This window comes from Hippopotamus amphibius, chromosome 3 (assembly GCF_030028045.1).
Source record: "Hippopotamus amphibius kiboko isolate mHipAmp2 chromosome 3, mHipAmp2.hap2, whole genome shotgun sequence".
Taxonomy (NCBI): domain Eukaryota; kingdom Metazoa; phylum Chordata; class Mammalia; order Artiodactyla; family Hippopotamidae; genus Hippopotamus; species Hippopotamus amphibius.
Window position 1 is genome coordinate 49,553,141 of NC_080188.1, and position 16,543 is coordinate 49,569,683.

A 16,543-nucleotide genomic window follows, 5' to 3' on the forward strand; every position below is an offset into this window, starting at 1 on the left:
CCACAAGCAAGATGTGAAACAGTTTTGTCACCCGCCTCCATCTCATTTTTACAGGCACTGCCTTCCCCCCAGGCCCTGGCAAATACTGACCTGTTTTTCACTCTTATTGTTTTGCCTTTTCTGAAATATCATATGAATGGACACATGCAGTATATAATCTTTTATTTCTGGCTTTTGCCATAATGCTTTTGAGATCCATCCACATTCTTTCATATATCAGTAGTTAGCTCCATGAATGCCTTTTAAAGAGCCTTTAAAACAATGGTCCCTATAGTAGACCAGAATTCAAAACCTTCTGTAATGTATTAATCACACATTTTACAAGCCAGAAGTGAATTCTGATCTTTGAAGGCGGGCAACTCCTACCTTCCCCCCTAGTAGTCTCTGAAGCTGCTGAAACAACACTCTTTTACAGGGAGTAAAAACCACACCAAAGAGTGAGTCTTATTTTGTTCTACTAATTAGGACTCTTTGGTTGCAAGTAATGGAAGTCAGCTTGAACTAGATTAAGCAAAATTGTAAGGCTTGTTATAACACTGTAGGTATGGCTCAGATCTCAAACACATCAAGGACAGCTGGGCTACCAGGACAAGCCCAGGAGTTAGAACCAGAAATGGAAAGCAGGACTCAGTTCTTCCTCTCTTCTCCAAGGGCTACATTCATCTCCCTCCTAGAGACAGGCTTGCTCTACATTCTCATCAGCATGGTAGACTATGGTTCCCCCAAAGTCAAATGGCACTCTCAGGGCAGTTCCAAACTTCCAGGGAATAATCAGTCATCTTTCCGTGGTCCAGTCCACATTGAATATGTATGTGTGTGGCTGGAGAGAGGGGTGGGCCATAGAGTCATGTAATACAAACATTACACACATTAATGGCGTCCACTCGCATGAATGGGGCAGGGGTTGAGAATAGGATTCGCAGGGAAGAGGAAATCATTGAGAACTAGTCAGATTGTGAAAGATTCCTTTCTATTCTCCAACTTAACCATTAGCCTTCAATATATTACTAATTTGTCTTGGCCCAACAACTTTTTTGCCCTTTTGTAGATTCTATTTAGAAAAATAGAAAACATAAAAAAAACAGAAACATTGTCATATTATTATGAGCTCAAAGAATATACAGTAATTTTACTTGCATCTCACTATGTTAATCTTTATGTGGTCATTTCTGTTTACAGTATGAATAGTGTATCACTGTAGTGGTTTGGTCCAAATTCACGTATGCACATAACCTGAAAATATTTTTAATCCTTGTCTTTCTAAAGACCAATTTAATGATTGTATTTTCTCATTCCTTTCTGGGGGACTTCTTTTAGGAAAGGGTACTTTTCCCTGAAAATTAGTGACCAGCAGTTTTTCTCTGAGCCACGGCTGATCAATATACATGCATTTTCAACACAGGTAAGAAAATGTGACACAACTAATAATTTCACATGCCTACTGATTCTCAAGCACAAATCAAGATTTCCGTAGTTTTAGCAAAAATGACTGAGCTGAATTAATCATGTCTCAATTTCCTCATGAAATGTCACTGGAGTAATTTTTAGTACTTGTGGGTCATAACAGCAACAACAGTTACTATTGCATCTATGGTACTCTTGTGTTTCTCATATAATCCTCATGCCAGCCCTGTGAGGTATTATTATCCCCAATTCACAGATGAGGAAACCAAGTCCCAGAGAAGTTCAGTAACTTGTCTATGGCGATATAGCTAACAGAGAGCCGAGATTTGTGCCCAGTAAATCTGGTTACACAGTCTGTGTTCTTGACTATTACATTGTGTGTTACTTTACTGAATCTCATACTAGCCCTTCAGGATAATTTGAAGCCGTACCAGTTGTTCAGACTTTCCTATTTGTAGGCGAATAAGTTTGTTTTGTCTAAATATTTCTCTCTCAGGGATATGGAATTATGTTTGCCTATTTTGCCTATGTATCATGTAGCTGAGCTGCATTTAACTCAGTTTGCAGTAGTTAGAGGATCTTATCAAGGATCTAGTTAAATGAAGTGCCAGGATGGTTATCAGCCAAACATAAGTCTGAGGAAATCATGGTAGATGCTATAAAATTCAGTGTGATGACTCTTCTGGTCTCATCACTCACCACCATCAAGTTGTACTTATGTGTCCTGAATATATACAGTGCAAGATGCTCTGAGTACCTGGGCTTAAAGGATTGAACAGCTGAAATGTGCAGAGAGAGGAGGAAGAGCAATATATTCTTAAGTTGTGAACAGCAAGAGGCGGGGATATCCACATGGGGGAACCAGACTACCTAAACGTTAGATCTCTGCAATGTGGTAGTCCTGGTTCAAGGAAGACATGAGGTCATAGTTTTTAAAACTGTTATTTTTACATTTTTGGTCCAAAAGTGAAAAGACCACGGACTGTGGGGTAACATAGACTTGAACCATAAGTGGCTGCCAAATGGTATTCACAGGCCAGCTCAACGATTCTTGATGACATTCTCACTTCAGTGATGCCTGAAGTTGAGGAATGATTAGAAATTGATCCTAAATTAATTTGACCTCAGGGTTGGGCTAAGGGTATGAATTTTGTTTTAATTAAAGTGAAAATGTGTGATCTCTGTAAATATGGATCAGAGGGCTACCAAGTCTCTGGACTTACTCGCTTAGATGTGTCTCAGTATTTAAACGCAGATGTTTTGTTTTGTTCTTTTTGTTTGTGCTAATATAGTTACTCTAATTAGGTGAATAAAAGGCTTGGGTAGGTTTTGGTAAGTGACTTCCTAATCTGAGATGATGAGTCGCTGTGCTTCCCTGATTTTTGTTTGCTTTCCACAAATTAATTGAGTAGATGTTGAAGGCACATTTTTATTTATTTATTATATGAGAAACTTTCCTTATTTTAACTTTTTTAAAATGGAATTTGAGAAATGAATTTTAACTTATTTTTGTTTCTTTACATTTCTGTGATATTTCAGTGTGGTTGAGCGTCTCTGGGATTTTCTCATGTGAATCAACTTGATCTTTTCCATTTATGGATTTTGACATCACCTTTGACCTCTCTTCTTTTAGAATCTGAGGGGCTGTTCATTCCCATGTATAGAATCACAGCTTTTGAATTCTCACTCGGGAATCCTGAGGAGTAGCTATCCTTTATAGCTATTATGTGATTATTATTAAGATGCATTAGTTAGGCATTACTTTAATAGATATTGAAATTTCCAGGAGGCCAGGAGGGATATTTTTAAATGAAAGCCATTTGGAGTAAAGAAGGCAGTGTGCTGAAAAAGTCCTAGATGGTTCAACTTCAAACAATATAAAAAACTGAGATAATGTTTTCTTTGGCTTCTCGCTTTGATTTTTTTTTTTTTTTTTTTTGGTGAGTTTTTTTATGTTGTGGTTCATTAACTTTTATCTCTATGAAAGAACATTTTATCTGCTTACTGAAGTTGGTGGGAAGAAGCCTGATAATCCTAAGGAAAACATATTAAAACTTGCCACATGAATGAACCAGGTGGTTGCCTTATGCAGACCATGATCTTATCAGGCTTTATAACCTGAGCTGGGGTGGGCCCCATCAAGATATGGGTGAGACGGCTTGAAGAAAATTGCTGGGAGGGACCAGAAATAGCAGGGATTCAGAATACTGAAGTATCTTACTCCAAGTCAGCTTGATGCAACGTACCTGGAGCGAAGTGCTCGACTCCCAACACAAATGCCAGAATTCCATACTTTCTGTGAGTCTCTCTTGAATGCAGGCAACTAATTAAGTTTCCTGTCACTGAGGTGATCTCAGTTACGATGCACGGGACATAGTGTAAATCAAGACAGCAGAGACTTCAGAGATTTAGAAGCAAGCAGCTCACCTTGATTGTCCTTGATGAATATTACGGTCTGGAAGTGGCTTGAGAAACTGTCAGAACCACAGATGTAAAGTAACCTCCTTTGCAGTGATTACTATGTTTGACTGTACCTCTGACAAATGCTTTGACTATGTGAGAGTCTGGCACTTGGCTGAAACATCTAGCATTCCTTAAAAAGCATAGAGCTATTGGGGTGGCCAGAAAGTTCTTTCTGTATGTTACAGCAAAACTCAAACGGACTTTCTGGCCACCTCAATAGCAATCAGGTTGCACATAGCTGGTATCCGGTCCCTGGATTGCCCTCTTGTTTCCTGCTCATGGACGGCTTCTCTTCTCCTTCCTTTGAACTCCACAGGCCCCCTATGTGCTGAGGAATGAGGCCCTCCATATTAACAGAGGAGAGAGGGGAACCATCACCACCCAGCTGCTTGACATCCGGGACAACGACAACCCACAGGACGTGGTGGTCGAAGTGCTCGACCCTCCACTTCATGGCCAGCTACTCCAAACACTTCAGTCCCCGGCAGCCCCTATCTATCAATTCCGGCTGGATGAGCTCTCCAGGGGCCTTCTCCAGTACGCTCACGACGGCTCAGATAGCACTTCTGATGTCACAGTCTTGCAGGCCAATGATGGACACTCCTTCCAAAATATACTGTTCCACATGAGGACCGTGCCCAAGGTAAGTATCATTCTTAGAACTACAATTTCCTCGCACCTAGATGTGAAGTTTTGTTGATGATGGTATATTCCAATACTCATAAATTTAAGATACTGGTAGTTATTTATTTATTCAGACATTTATTAAGCACCTATTATGGAGCTATTTAGGACATTCAAAGAGTAATAGAACACACTACCCAATCTCAGGGGCCAGTGTGTATTTTATTAGGAGCACCCTTGATCCAAAAGACCCGTCCCCATGTTCTCTGCAAAAGGAACACTTTTGAACCTTTGTGTTGACTTACTGCCATAAGAATGCCTCATTGTCCACTGATTTTTTTGGTCTCCTGCCTGAGCATGATTGTAAGAATCAACTGCACCCCTGTTCTTGTCTGCTCTTCTAGAATAGCTCAAGCGATGTGAAGCTCATAGTCAGCTTATAGTAATGAATCTAAAAGGATGAGTGCAGCCATTCTGTTAGCTCACCTGAAGTAACACGAGAAAACTCTCTCTTTTAGTAATCATAGGCATCCTTGGCCTAGCAGGTAGGAGCCTGGTAAAGAGCAGTGCTTCCCAGCCTGAGTCATCCCCATGCTACCTCCCTGTGTTTTTGCCGTATACGTGAATGCCTGTCCTGCTGTATACTTTATACTTTCCTTTGAATCAACTTACTGTTTTATTGTGGCTTCTTCCTAATAAATACTTGTGAAATCATGGGCTTAATGCAGAATTATACTTTTCCTCCAAAATATTGAAATTAATACATAACCATTTTATAAAATTTCATCCATGTACAACATAAAATGTTTTTGGGTACTCCTAATAGGATGGCTATCATGTTTTGGGAAATACTGGGCTAGCCTGTGCTAGATCTAAGAGACCTACTGAAAAATATTTTCAAAGCCATTTACTACTTGATGATATTTCACTCCAAGCTCTTTTCTCTGTAATAGCAAGAACAACTCTTTCCCATGATGGCAGATTGGGAGACATAAATTTTTTTGAACTCTTCATTCCAAATACCAACACCTACTGAAGTGTCATTGATGATTGGCTAAAGAGATTGATTTGTTGAGGACAGTAGAAATCACTTGTCACATTCTCACCAATGATCACTTACAATTTGCAACTGATCCTCGTGAAGGTGAAGAGCTAAATCTAATATGGTCTGCTAGGTGGTTTCTCAGGCTCCGGTCTCATTATTTTCAGCTGCTGAAAACAGTGATGGTGGCATGAGATAGATGGGAGGAAGCAAAGATTGATGATGAGATCGAGTTGGCAGATAGCCACCTTGAAGCTAATCCTAATTATCACCCGCTTGCAATCGCCCTGGGAGATGAGGTTTACTTCTGAAGAGATGAAGTCTAGACAGACACAGAAAGTTTTCTTTTCTTCCTTCTTGGTTTCTTTCCAAAGATTGTTATGGGATTTCAGTATAACCCTAGCAGCCGCCTTTCCTATCGAGGTTCCAATCTCCATGCTTGGAGCTCAGTGTTGTACATTGCACAACCAGTTTGTGTGGTATGGCCCAAGACTGAAGGGGATTTTTAGGATTTTAGCTGCTTTGACTACCAAAACACAGCAAAGAAAAGAAGAATTTTAGTTTATAAATAAGGCATAAGCACAGAACTTGAGAATTCTTATAGTGTTTACAGCTTGGGAGTCCTGTGAGTGCTATTCCTCCTTCCCCGTTCCTTTCCTCTATCTCCTGTAGTGCTGTGCTTAACTGTCCATCAGGTGAGCTAATGGCTTCTAAACAGTGAATTAGCATAATTAAACCAGTTACCAGAGCCCCAGCAGCCATTAGGATGTACTAATAATAAACTTGACTCTCTCATCCTGATAATATTTTACAAATATAGACTATATCTTCTTTTGGGAATCCAGAGTACTGCTTCTCATATCCATTCTACTCATCTTTACAATGTCTTAGTGAAGCAGGTTAGAATAGAGGCTTATTACTTCTAAAGGATATTCTGCTGTCGGTGAAAGGGATTTCTGTTTGTTTTATTTTTAACCTTTATTGGGCATTAATGCTTGATGTGAATTATTCCTTTCGATCTTCAAGATCATTCTAGGATATTTGTAAAATTATTATCTTTAATTTTCCAAGAGAGGAAACTGAAATAAAGGAAATTTAAAAACATTTAAAGAGGTTTAAAGATGTTTATTTCTTATAAAGGTATTTAGTGATGAATCTTTGATTTCAAATCAAGTGTGTTCTGACTTCTCACACTTAACCATGTGACTTTTTTTCATTCTAGCTCATTTTTTTTTTTCAGCGTTTTGGTCATGTATATTCTTATCCCCTTAACGGACAGAGTGGAGACAGTAATTTGGCTATTTTCTCAGTGTCCTATCCAAGCAGTCGGGGCCCCAAGCCTCTCCGAATCGTCCCTGTGGGCTCACCACATCTTGTGACAAGGGAAGCTATTTATAACCATAAGTCTACTGGAGCCCAAGAAGAAAAAATTACCTTAACTGTTAATGGCTTCCAGTAGGTGTAGAGTCGGCCGTGCTTGATTTTGTCCTACTAGCTGTTTCTGAAGACGGCATCCAAGTCCTTACCCTGAGGCTACCCGTGTATTAAATTTGGAGTAAAGACAATTACTGGCTGATGTCCAGCTGGTGGTTTAAAATGGAATGACCAAAGGTTTTAGGTCTAATTTCTAGTGAATGGATGTCTAAATTAATCCTAGTGTTGTTCAACATAAAACTTAACCTGGTAAGATAGATGGAAAGGAACTGAGGGATAGAAAAAGGAAGCTTTGTGAGAGCAGGAACTATGTCAGTATTGCCGCCTTGAGCCAGACACATTGCAGAAGTTTAGTGCATTTTTGTTGGATGGATGGATAGATGGGTGGTTGCAACAGCTTGAGTTAGGCTGGTGCCTGTGTTCCTGCCTTTGAATCGATCCCTTGCATCAGATTCATCAGCTTACTGGGCACTTTGCTGATGCTAGGGTGGCCCATCTGAGACTGAGGGTAGGAGCTGTCGGTTCCACTCTTATTTATCAAGTTCTACATCACTTCCCCCAAATTTATGTTTTTATCCTTGGGCTGGCAGTGAGTAAACTTGACTGCTACCCTCCAGGGTTGTACTGAGTTGCTGAGGAGAAAATAGACCCAAGACTGATGTTGAAACATGTTCTGTTGGGGAAGGAGGCAAAAGAATTCAAAAAGATTAAAAGGTAATAAAGAATGCTCTGCTGAACAAGCTTTCATTAATTGGGTGGATTACCAAACCTAAGCCTGCTAGAGATATGATTCTGAAGCAATTCAGGGTCTAATAAGGGGTAAAATGTGGGCAGGGAGAAGCTTTGCTTGTTGGCTGGTTTCTCTCCACTGCTGGGCTTTCAAGGAATTACCTTCTTTTTCATTAATTAAAGCGTCTCTGAAAATCATGCCTCTTTTTCTACTTTGGCAATAAATCTGATCTTTCTGACCTCATTTGTTGTTGTTTGAGTAGTTATTTTCTGCAACTGGGTAATGCTTTGATATTAAAAGCTCCCAAGTGTCATGCTATGAACTGGATGGAAAATTCTATTGCTGAGAGCCTTCTCTGGCTGTTTGACCTTGCTAAGGCCCGTGTGCAGCTAAAAGCCCTGTTGGGCTTTCCCTCAATTTTCTTAAAACCTGTCTTCCCATGTGTTGTCTTACAGGGGCACAGTTTGATTAAAAGGATGTTTGTGAGAGTTATAAATATCAGTGGCATAAAAATGTTTATTTCTCTGAATAAGAGTCTGCCTATCTCATAAATAAGTAAATCCTCACCACATATCAAGGTTTCATTTTTTTAGACTTGCTGAGCTAGTTCAATTTAGTGTCTTGTAAGGTACAGCGCCCAGAGTATACACTCAAAAAGTGTTTGTTGATTACAAAATATTTGTTTGTTGTTTGTAAAGCAGTTGAAATCTACATGGAGAGAAGGTTCTGTATCCTTGACCTGAAGCTACAGTTTCTGAGGCACATATACACATTGACAAACACAAAACAGTGCAATTATCTTTCCATTTTCCTTCATTCTGATAAATAGCATCTATGTTTAACCTTATACGTGCCACCCAACATAATCCTTCCCTAAAATCCACAATGCCCTTCAAGATTAAATTTTAAAAGCTGTGACATAAATGAGCCATAGCAAATTAAAGTATTTTCTACAGAATAAATAAAATGTGAGGGTTGCTGTTATATCTAATTATAGTCATATTCTATTTAATAAAGTTAAAAAATTTTTTGTCTTGAATATTTTGGCTTGGAGTTGGCCTTGTATTTGAGCTCATAATTTATGTTCCAATCTTTAATTGGGGAGTGGTGGCGTTTTCACTTTTTTGTGGGATTTTTCCTCCAAATGATAAGGTCACGGGCCTTTTTATTTCTGGTTTACAACATTAATATCTTTACTTGTGATACAGTAGATAATGGCTAAACTTTATTACCAGCATTTCTGTATACTTATTGTTCTATGAAATTAATTAGTAGAACTATTTAATTTAAAGCACTGTTTTAATTATGCCCACATAATCCCTTGTTTCATTTTCTTCTAAGGTGGTACCCTGAAGGATGTATAAAACATCACCAGGCAGAAGATTCTCCAACTGAAATTATAGCTAATTTCTTGAATTTATAGAGTTATATGCACCATTGTGCAGAAAAAAAAAACCTACAGGCATACTTCATTTTATTGCACTTTACCGATAACTGCATTTTTTACAAATTGAAGGTGTATAGCAACCCTGCACTGAGCAAGTCTATCAGGGCCATTCTTCCAACAGCATTTGCTTACTTCACATGTCTCTGTGTCACATTTTGCTGATTTTCGCAGTATTTCAGACTTTTTAATTATAATGATTATATTTGTTATGGTGATCAGTGATCTTTGATGTTACTATTGAAGAAAGATTATGACTAGCTGAAGGCTCAATGATGGTTAGCATTTTTTGCAATAAATTTTAATTGAGGTCTGTACATTGGTTTTAGACATAATGCTGTTACATACTTATCAGTATAAGTATAAACTACAGTATAATATAAACATGATTTTTATATGCACTGGGAAACAAAAAAATTTGTATGACTCATTTTATTGTGATATTTGCTTTATTGCAGTGGTCTGGGACCAAACCCACAGTATCTCCAAGCTGTACCTGTATAAGGAGATAAAAAGATTGCAAAACGTCAGAACCACTGGGGAAATTAGGTTAAAATTTATTTTGGACATGTTAGCTGTAGAAAAGATGGTGTATAGACTTCTATTCATCTTTTCTTGAATCTTCCCTGATGCTCTCCCAGAAGAAAGCAACTGATAAAACCATCTTCATCCTAAGAAGTGGGAAGAACTATACTTCTTTTCCTTAGATAGTTGTCTTTCTTTTTAAGTACTGTAAACAAATAATTCAGAAACAGAGGCATATGTATTATTCTGTTATAAACATAAATATTCTTAAAGGCTTGTCTGTGGAGTTTGGGAGAACCATTCTAGGCCCATCATGATCTCTGTCCTGGGCCATGCTTCTCACACTTTAGCATGATTCCGCATCACCTGGGGATCTTATTAAAACATAAGTGGAAATGCATCAAACTAAAATGCTGTGCTCAAAGGAAGCCATCAGCAAAATGAAAAGGCAACATATAGAATGGGAGAGCATATTTGAAACCATATATCTGATAAGGGGTTAATATCTAAAATAGATAAGGAACTCAATTTAATAGCCAAAAAAATAAAAGATTACGAAAGGAGCTAAGGACCTGCATAGATGTTTTTCAAAAGAAGACATACAAATGGCCAACAGGTACATGAAAAGGTGCTCAACATAATTAATCATCAGGAAAGGGCAAATCAAAACCACAATGAATTATCACCTCATGTCTGTTAGAATGGCTGTTCTCAAAAAGACAAAAGATAGCAAGTGTTGATAAGGGTGTGGAGAAAAGGGAACCTTTATATACACTATTGGCAGGAATGTAAATTGGTGCAGCCACTATGGAAAACAGTATGGAGGGTGTTCAAAAAATTAAAAGTAGAATTACTGTATGATCCAGCAATGCCATTTCTGGGTATATGTCCAAAAGAAATGAAGTCAGTGTCTCAAAGAGGTATCTGCACTCCCATGTTTACTGCAGGACTATTTACAATAGCCGAGCTATAAAAACAACCTAAGTGTCCATCAATGGATGCGTGGATAAAGAAAGTGTGGTTGTATATACAATGGAATATTATTCAGCCTTAAAAAGAAGAAGGAAATCCTGTCATTTGTGACTGCATAGATAAGCCTATAAAATCAAATACTGCACGATCTCACTTTTATTTGTAACCTACAGAAGTCAAACTCATAAAAGCAGTATAGAATGGTGGTTGCTAGGGGTGGGGGAACCAAGAGATATTGGTCAAAGGGTACAAAGATTCAGTTATAAGAGATGAATAATTCTGTAGATCTAACATATAGCATGGTTATTATACTTAATAATACTGTGTTGTATACTTGCTAAGAGAGTTGATCTTAATTGTTTTCTCCACACGCAAATTTATAACTATGTGAGGTGGTGGATGGCTTAATTAGTTTGATTGTGGTAATCATTTCACAATTTATGCATATATCAAAACATCACGTTGTACACCTTAAATATATGCAATTTTTATTTGTCAAATATTCTTCAGTAAAGCTGGTGAAAAAAATTAAAATGCGGGTTCTAACACAGAAGGTCTGATGCAGAAGGTCTGGGATGGACCTGACAGTCTGAAATTCTAAGAAGCTTCCATATGTTGCTGGTCTCTGAACACTGACTTAAAAGAACTGTCTCCTAAAAATTGACTCTTACACAGGAGTTGCAAAGAACTGTATTGATAAAGTACAGTCGATATAGAAATGTAGTAGGAGAAACATCTGGGGACGTGCATTCAGGACACGCTGCTTATTTACTTGCTTGGAATGTGAAAAACCACACTGCCTCATCGGTCCAAGAAGGTGGTTGTTGGTGTGTGACTGATCTCCATCCCATAATCAAACGTGATGGGACTGTTGCTATTAGAAAGATTTTTAGCAATTAATATTCCTGGGTCCAAGTGTATTATGTTACATAAAATTCTGCTGGAGTTATTAGGGCCCCTTCCCCCAGAATCCCAGGAGGTAACATGCAAAGGTCTTGGCACACGTTGATGTTCTCATAAATAATATGCTATGTCAATTGTGAAAGAAGAAAATTTTGTGGGATTTTGCCCTGAGCACCAATCACATAGAAGGTACGTTGGCTGCTGTTCTTCTGGGCACTGACTCAGTTTCTTGGTGATTGTGGTGAAAATAGCTGTGACCACCTCCTGAGAGGGGCAAATGCTCTGGTGTCGTGACAGCAAATGAATACTTGTTGTCTTCTGTTCTGAATATTCCCCTCCTGGGAATGCTGTTTGCTCTGTTCTGTTTATTGGCATATTTGAAAGTAATAGCAATAATTTAGAATAACATCCTTTCTGAAATGCCCTATTTCAAAATATCAGATTTACCAATTTTGAAAGTATAAACTGAAAACTGAACAAAGGCAGTCTCGCTAATCCCATTCTGTGGAAAATGTCAATTAGGAGGCTTTGTAGAGGTGTGCACCTTGCAAATCAGAAGTGGCAGCACTTTTTAATGACATTAGCTTTAGCAATTAGGATGGTTGCCTTCTCAGGAGCGCTAAATGGGTGATTTCTTCCAGTCAGCTATTCCCAACTGTTGTTTCTAAGGGCTTCACTTTCAATCAGTCATCGAAGCCTGTCAGTCCGGCCTCTGTAGTGTTTCTGGAATCTGTTTCTAACTCTTCATTCCCTCTGCAATCCCCTTCTCATCTTCTCTCACCTGAGTCATTACAAGAACTTGTTAAATAGTTTCTGCAGCTCCAGGTTCATCCAAGCTCTAGTCCCTTTCATCTCTTGCTACTGGAGGTTTTCTAAAACCCAAACCTGATCATCCCATTTCCTTCTGTGAAGATTCATGGTGACTTCACAGTATCTACAAGGTAAATTGAGACTTTTAGCACAGCTTGTACCTTCTGCTAGATGGGGTCAATTTTTACCCCCCCCCCCCCACCAACTCCCTAGACTCTGCTTGCCCAGACACTTGGATGTTTTATTAAGCACATAGTGCATTGTCTTGTGTCTTTGCTTAGGCAGGGCCCTCTTCCTGGAGTCTGTTTCACTTATCCACTTAGCCCATTTTTTTGTCATTCAAGAATTAAATGGTATTTCCATAGGAAAACCTTCCTGAGCATTCTTTCTCCAAAAAGGAAATCTCTTTTTTCCTTCATTCTCCCACAGCACCCTGCTCAAGCTTCTTATAGATCATCACTTGTGATGCAGCCTAACTGTTTACATGTCTGCCCCACCAGACTGTAGGTTCTGAAACTGAGGTCTTATTTCAGTCAACCTTGTATAATTCAGGGCTCTAGCAAAAGATCTGGCTTATAATATATATAATAGGTGCTTAATGAATACTTCTTGAATGTAGGTGGATGGGAGGATGGAAGGACAGGTAGATAGACAAATGAAAGAAAGAAATGGAGAGACTTAGTTTTCCTGAATGATATAAGTTATGTGCTTATGATAAATTAGGAGAAAAAGTAGGATATATGTGTGTACACGTACATACACATGCATATATCTTCACATAATATGTACACATACTGTTCACAGTATGACTCTAAAGCTATAAATCTCTCTTATGAGGCAATCTTTAGCAGCAATAGGACCTAATAACTTATGCTTTTAAGGACTGGTATTTTCTTATTCTGCTTGGACCTAATTTTGTACTCTCTCTTTATCCTAGAATGATAGAGGTCTTCGACTTGTGGCTAATTCAATGGTGTGGGTTCCAGAAGGCGGAATGCTGCAGATTACCAACAGAATCTTACAGGCTGAATCTCCAGGTGCCAGAGCCTCAGAAATCATCTACAAAATTACACAGGACCACCCCCAATTTGGTAACTCTCTTTTTCCATTGTCATGATTTCATCATTGCATTCAGCAGTCTTGGACTTGCTTTTGTACAATGCCACACAGTCAGGTTGTGTTTCCAATGAACTTGGCTTTCTAATACCTCACACATCCCCTTTGAAGACAAAATAGTCAAAATAGCTATCACACTGTATACATATTATGTGCTAGGTAATATGCTAAGTAATGGAAACATAGTATATTTAAATCTAAAATTTAAGTTTTAAAACAGCTTCATTTGTAACTTGTTTAAAGTCACCTGGCTAATATGTCAGTTCAGTGTCGAAACTCAGCCTCCCAAACTCCACCTTGTGTTCCTCTGGGAACATCACCGGACTTCTTCTTGAGACTTTCTTTTTAAGAAAAGATTTTACATAAAAACATTGCTCAAGATCTCCATTGTTACTTCTACTTCCAGCAAGGTAGTAGAGTATGATAACCCTATCATCATCACCTAGAAATGATGGATAAAAGAGATTAAGAACTATAGGGCACTCATAGCTGACCTCCCAAGAATACAGAGAAATCCTCAGGTACCAGAAACAGAAAAGGAACTAAAAGCCAGTCTGTGCAGAAGCTGATGACATAGCTTCTCTGAGAGGAGTTGTGTGTGTCTCAGTAACCTAGGGGCTTGGGATTTAATGCCCGTGCAGAGACAGAAAGTTGGAATTAAGACAAGAAGCTCACTAGCACAGAGAGATGGCAAAGAATCTACTTGTGTTTCCCAGGGCTCAGAGTAGAGCAAAAAAGAAAGTCTGCTGAGAATTCAGAACTTCAGGCCTGTTTCTTCTGAAGATCCAAGATTCTTACACTGTGTGTATGGTCTGAGAAACCGAAAGCTGAGGCATTAATATGAAAATTGACCTCAAGCCAACAATACTTCCTGGGTCCCTTGCAAAAACTAGTAGGAACTGCTGTGGAATGTCCACCCTCAACTCCAGACCACACAAGATTCTCACAGATAAAAGCACTGAAATTAGCTCAGAATTCAAAATTACAGAACATATGTAGAAACAATGTATAGTACCATAACTAAAAGAAACAAGAATATTAAAACCCCAAGGATTTCAAACAAAGGAACAAGCTTACAAAAAATATGAAATAAACATATTTAAAAAGATTTAAAGGCACAAAAGAAGGAATTGAAAATGTAAGGAGATAACAAAATGCTATAAAAATAAAAACAACAGGCAGATAGATTTTTTTAAAAGAAATAATCACCTGAAAATGAAAATATATTCATTAAAATTGCTTAACGTGATAAATAGCAGAGAAATAATAGTCTGTTTTTCCTCAGGGTTATCAGATTTTTTTAATTATATATTTTCTGTGGTGAGGAAAAAATTAACTTTTGTACTATTTAAAAATAATTCTGCAATAAATTGGATAACCTGGAAGAAATGGATAAATTCTTAGAAAAATACAATCTTCCAAGACTGAACCAGGAAGAAATAGAAACTATGAACAGACCAATCACAAGTACGGAAATTGAGGCAGTGATTAAAAATCTCCCAACACACAAAAGTCCAGGACCAGATGAATTCACGGGCAAATTCTATCAAACATTTAGAGAAGAGCTGACACCTATCCTTCTCAAACTCTTCCAAAATATTGCAGAAGGTGGAACACTCCCAAACTCATTCTACGAGGCCACCATATCACCCTGATACCAAAACCATGCAAAGATGTCACAAAAAAAAGAAAATTACAGACCAATATCACTGATGAATTCAGATGCAAAAATCCTCAACAAAATACTAGCTAACAGAATCCAACAGCACATTAAAAAGATCATACACCATGATCAAGTGGGGTTTATCCCTGGGATGCAAGGATTCTTCAATATATGCAAATCAATCAATGTGATACATCATATCAACAAATTGAAGGATCAAAACCATATGATCATCTCAATAGATGCAGAAAAAGCTTTTGACAAAGTTCAACATCCATTTATGATAAAAGCTCTCCAGAAAATGGGCATAGAAGGAAATTACCTCAACATAATAAAAGCCATATATTAGAAACCAAAAGCCAACATCATTCTAAATGGGGAAAAACTGAAAGAGTTCCCTCAAAGAACAGGAACAAGACAAGGGTGTCCCCTCTCACCATTATTATTCAACATAGTTTTGGAAGTTTTAGCCACAGCAATCAGAGAAGAAAAAGAAATCAAAGGAATCCAAATTGGAAAAGAAGAAGTCAAATTGTCACTCTTTGCAGATGACATGATATTATATATAGAAAACCCTAAAGACTCTACCAGAAAACTGCTAGCACTAATTGATGAGTTTAGTAAAGTAGCAGGATACAAAATTAATGCACAGAAATCTCTTGCATTCCTACACACTAACAATGGAAGAACAGAAAGAGAAATTAAGGAAACTCTCCCATTCACCACTGCAACCAAAAGAATAAAATACCTAGGAATAAACCTGCCTAAGGAGGCAAAAGATCTGTATGCAGAAAACTTTAAGACATTGATGAAAGAAATCAAAGATGACACAAACAGATGGAGGGACATACCATGTTCCTGGATTGGAAGAATCAACATCGTGAAAATGACTGTACTACCCAAAGCAATTTACAGATTCAATGCAATCCCGATCAAATTACCAATGGCATTTTTCACAGAACTAGAGCAAGAAATCTTACGATTTGTATGGAAACACAGAAGACCCTGAATAGCCAAAGCAATCTTGAGAAGGAAAAATGGAGTTGGTGGAATCAGGCTTCCTGACTTCAAACTATACTACAAGGCCATAGTGATCAAGACAGTATGGTACTGGCACAAAAATAGAAAGGAAGATCAATGGAACAGAATAGAGAACTCAGAAGTAAGCCCAAACACATATGGGCACCTTATCTTTGACAAAGGAGGCACGAGTATACAATGGAAAAAAGACAGCCTCTTCAATAAGTGGTGCTGGGAAAATTGGACAGCAACATGTAAAAGAATGAAATTCGAACACTTCCTAACACCATACACAAAAATAAACTCCAAATGGATTAAAGACCTACATGTAAGGCCAGACACTATAAAACTCCTAGAGGAAAACATAGGCAGAACACTCTATGACATACATCA

The 16,543-nt window shown here is 38.1% G+C and overlaps 1 protein-coding gene across 1 annotated transcript in view; it reads left to right on the forward strand.

Annotated features, from left to right (window-relative positions):
* FRAS1 (Fraser extracellular matrix complex subunit 1) overlaps positions 1-16,543 on the forward strand; it is a 505,547-nt gene that overhangs the window by 359,662 nt on the left and 129,342 nt on the right. Inside the window, exons 28-30 of the mRNA XM_057725661.1 lie at positions 1,318-1,402; positions 4,184-4,510; positions 13,289-13,442. Of these exons, the coding sequence (XP_057581644.1) occupies positions 1,318-1,402; positions 4,184-4,510; positions 13,289-13,442 (566 nt within the window). The remainder of the gene's footprint in view (positions 1-1,317; positions 1,403-4,183; positions 4,511-13,288; positions 13,443-16,543) is intronic.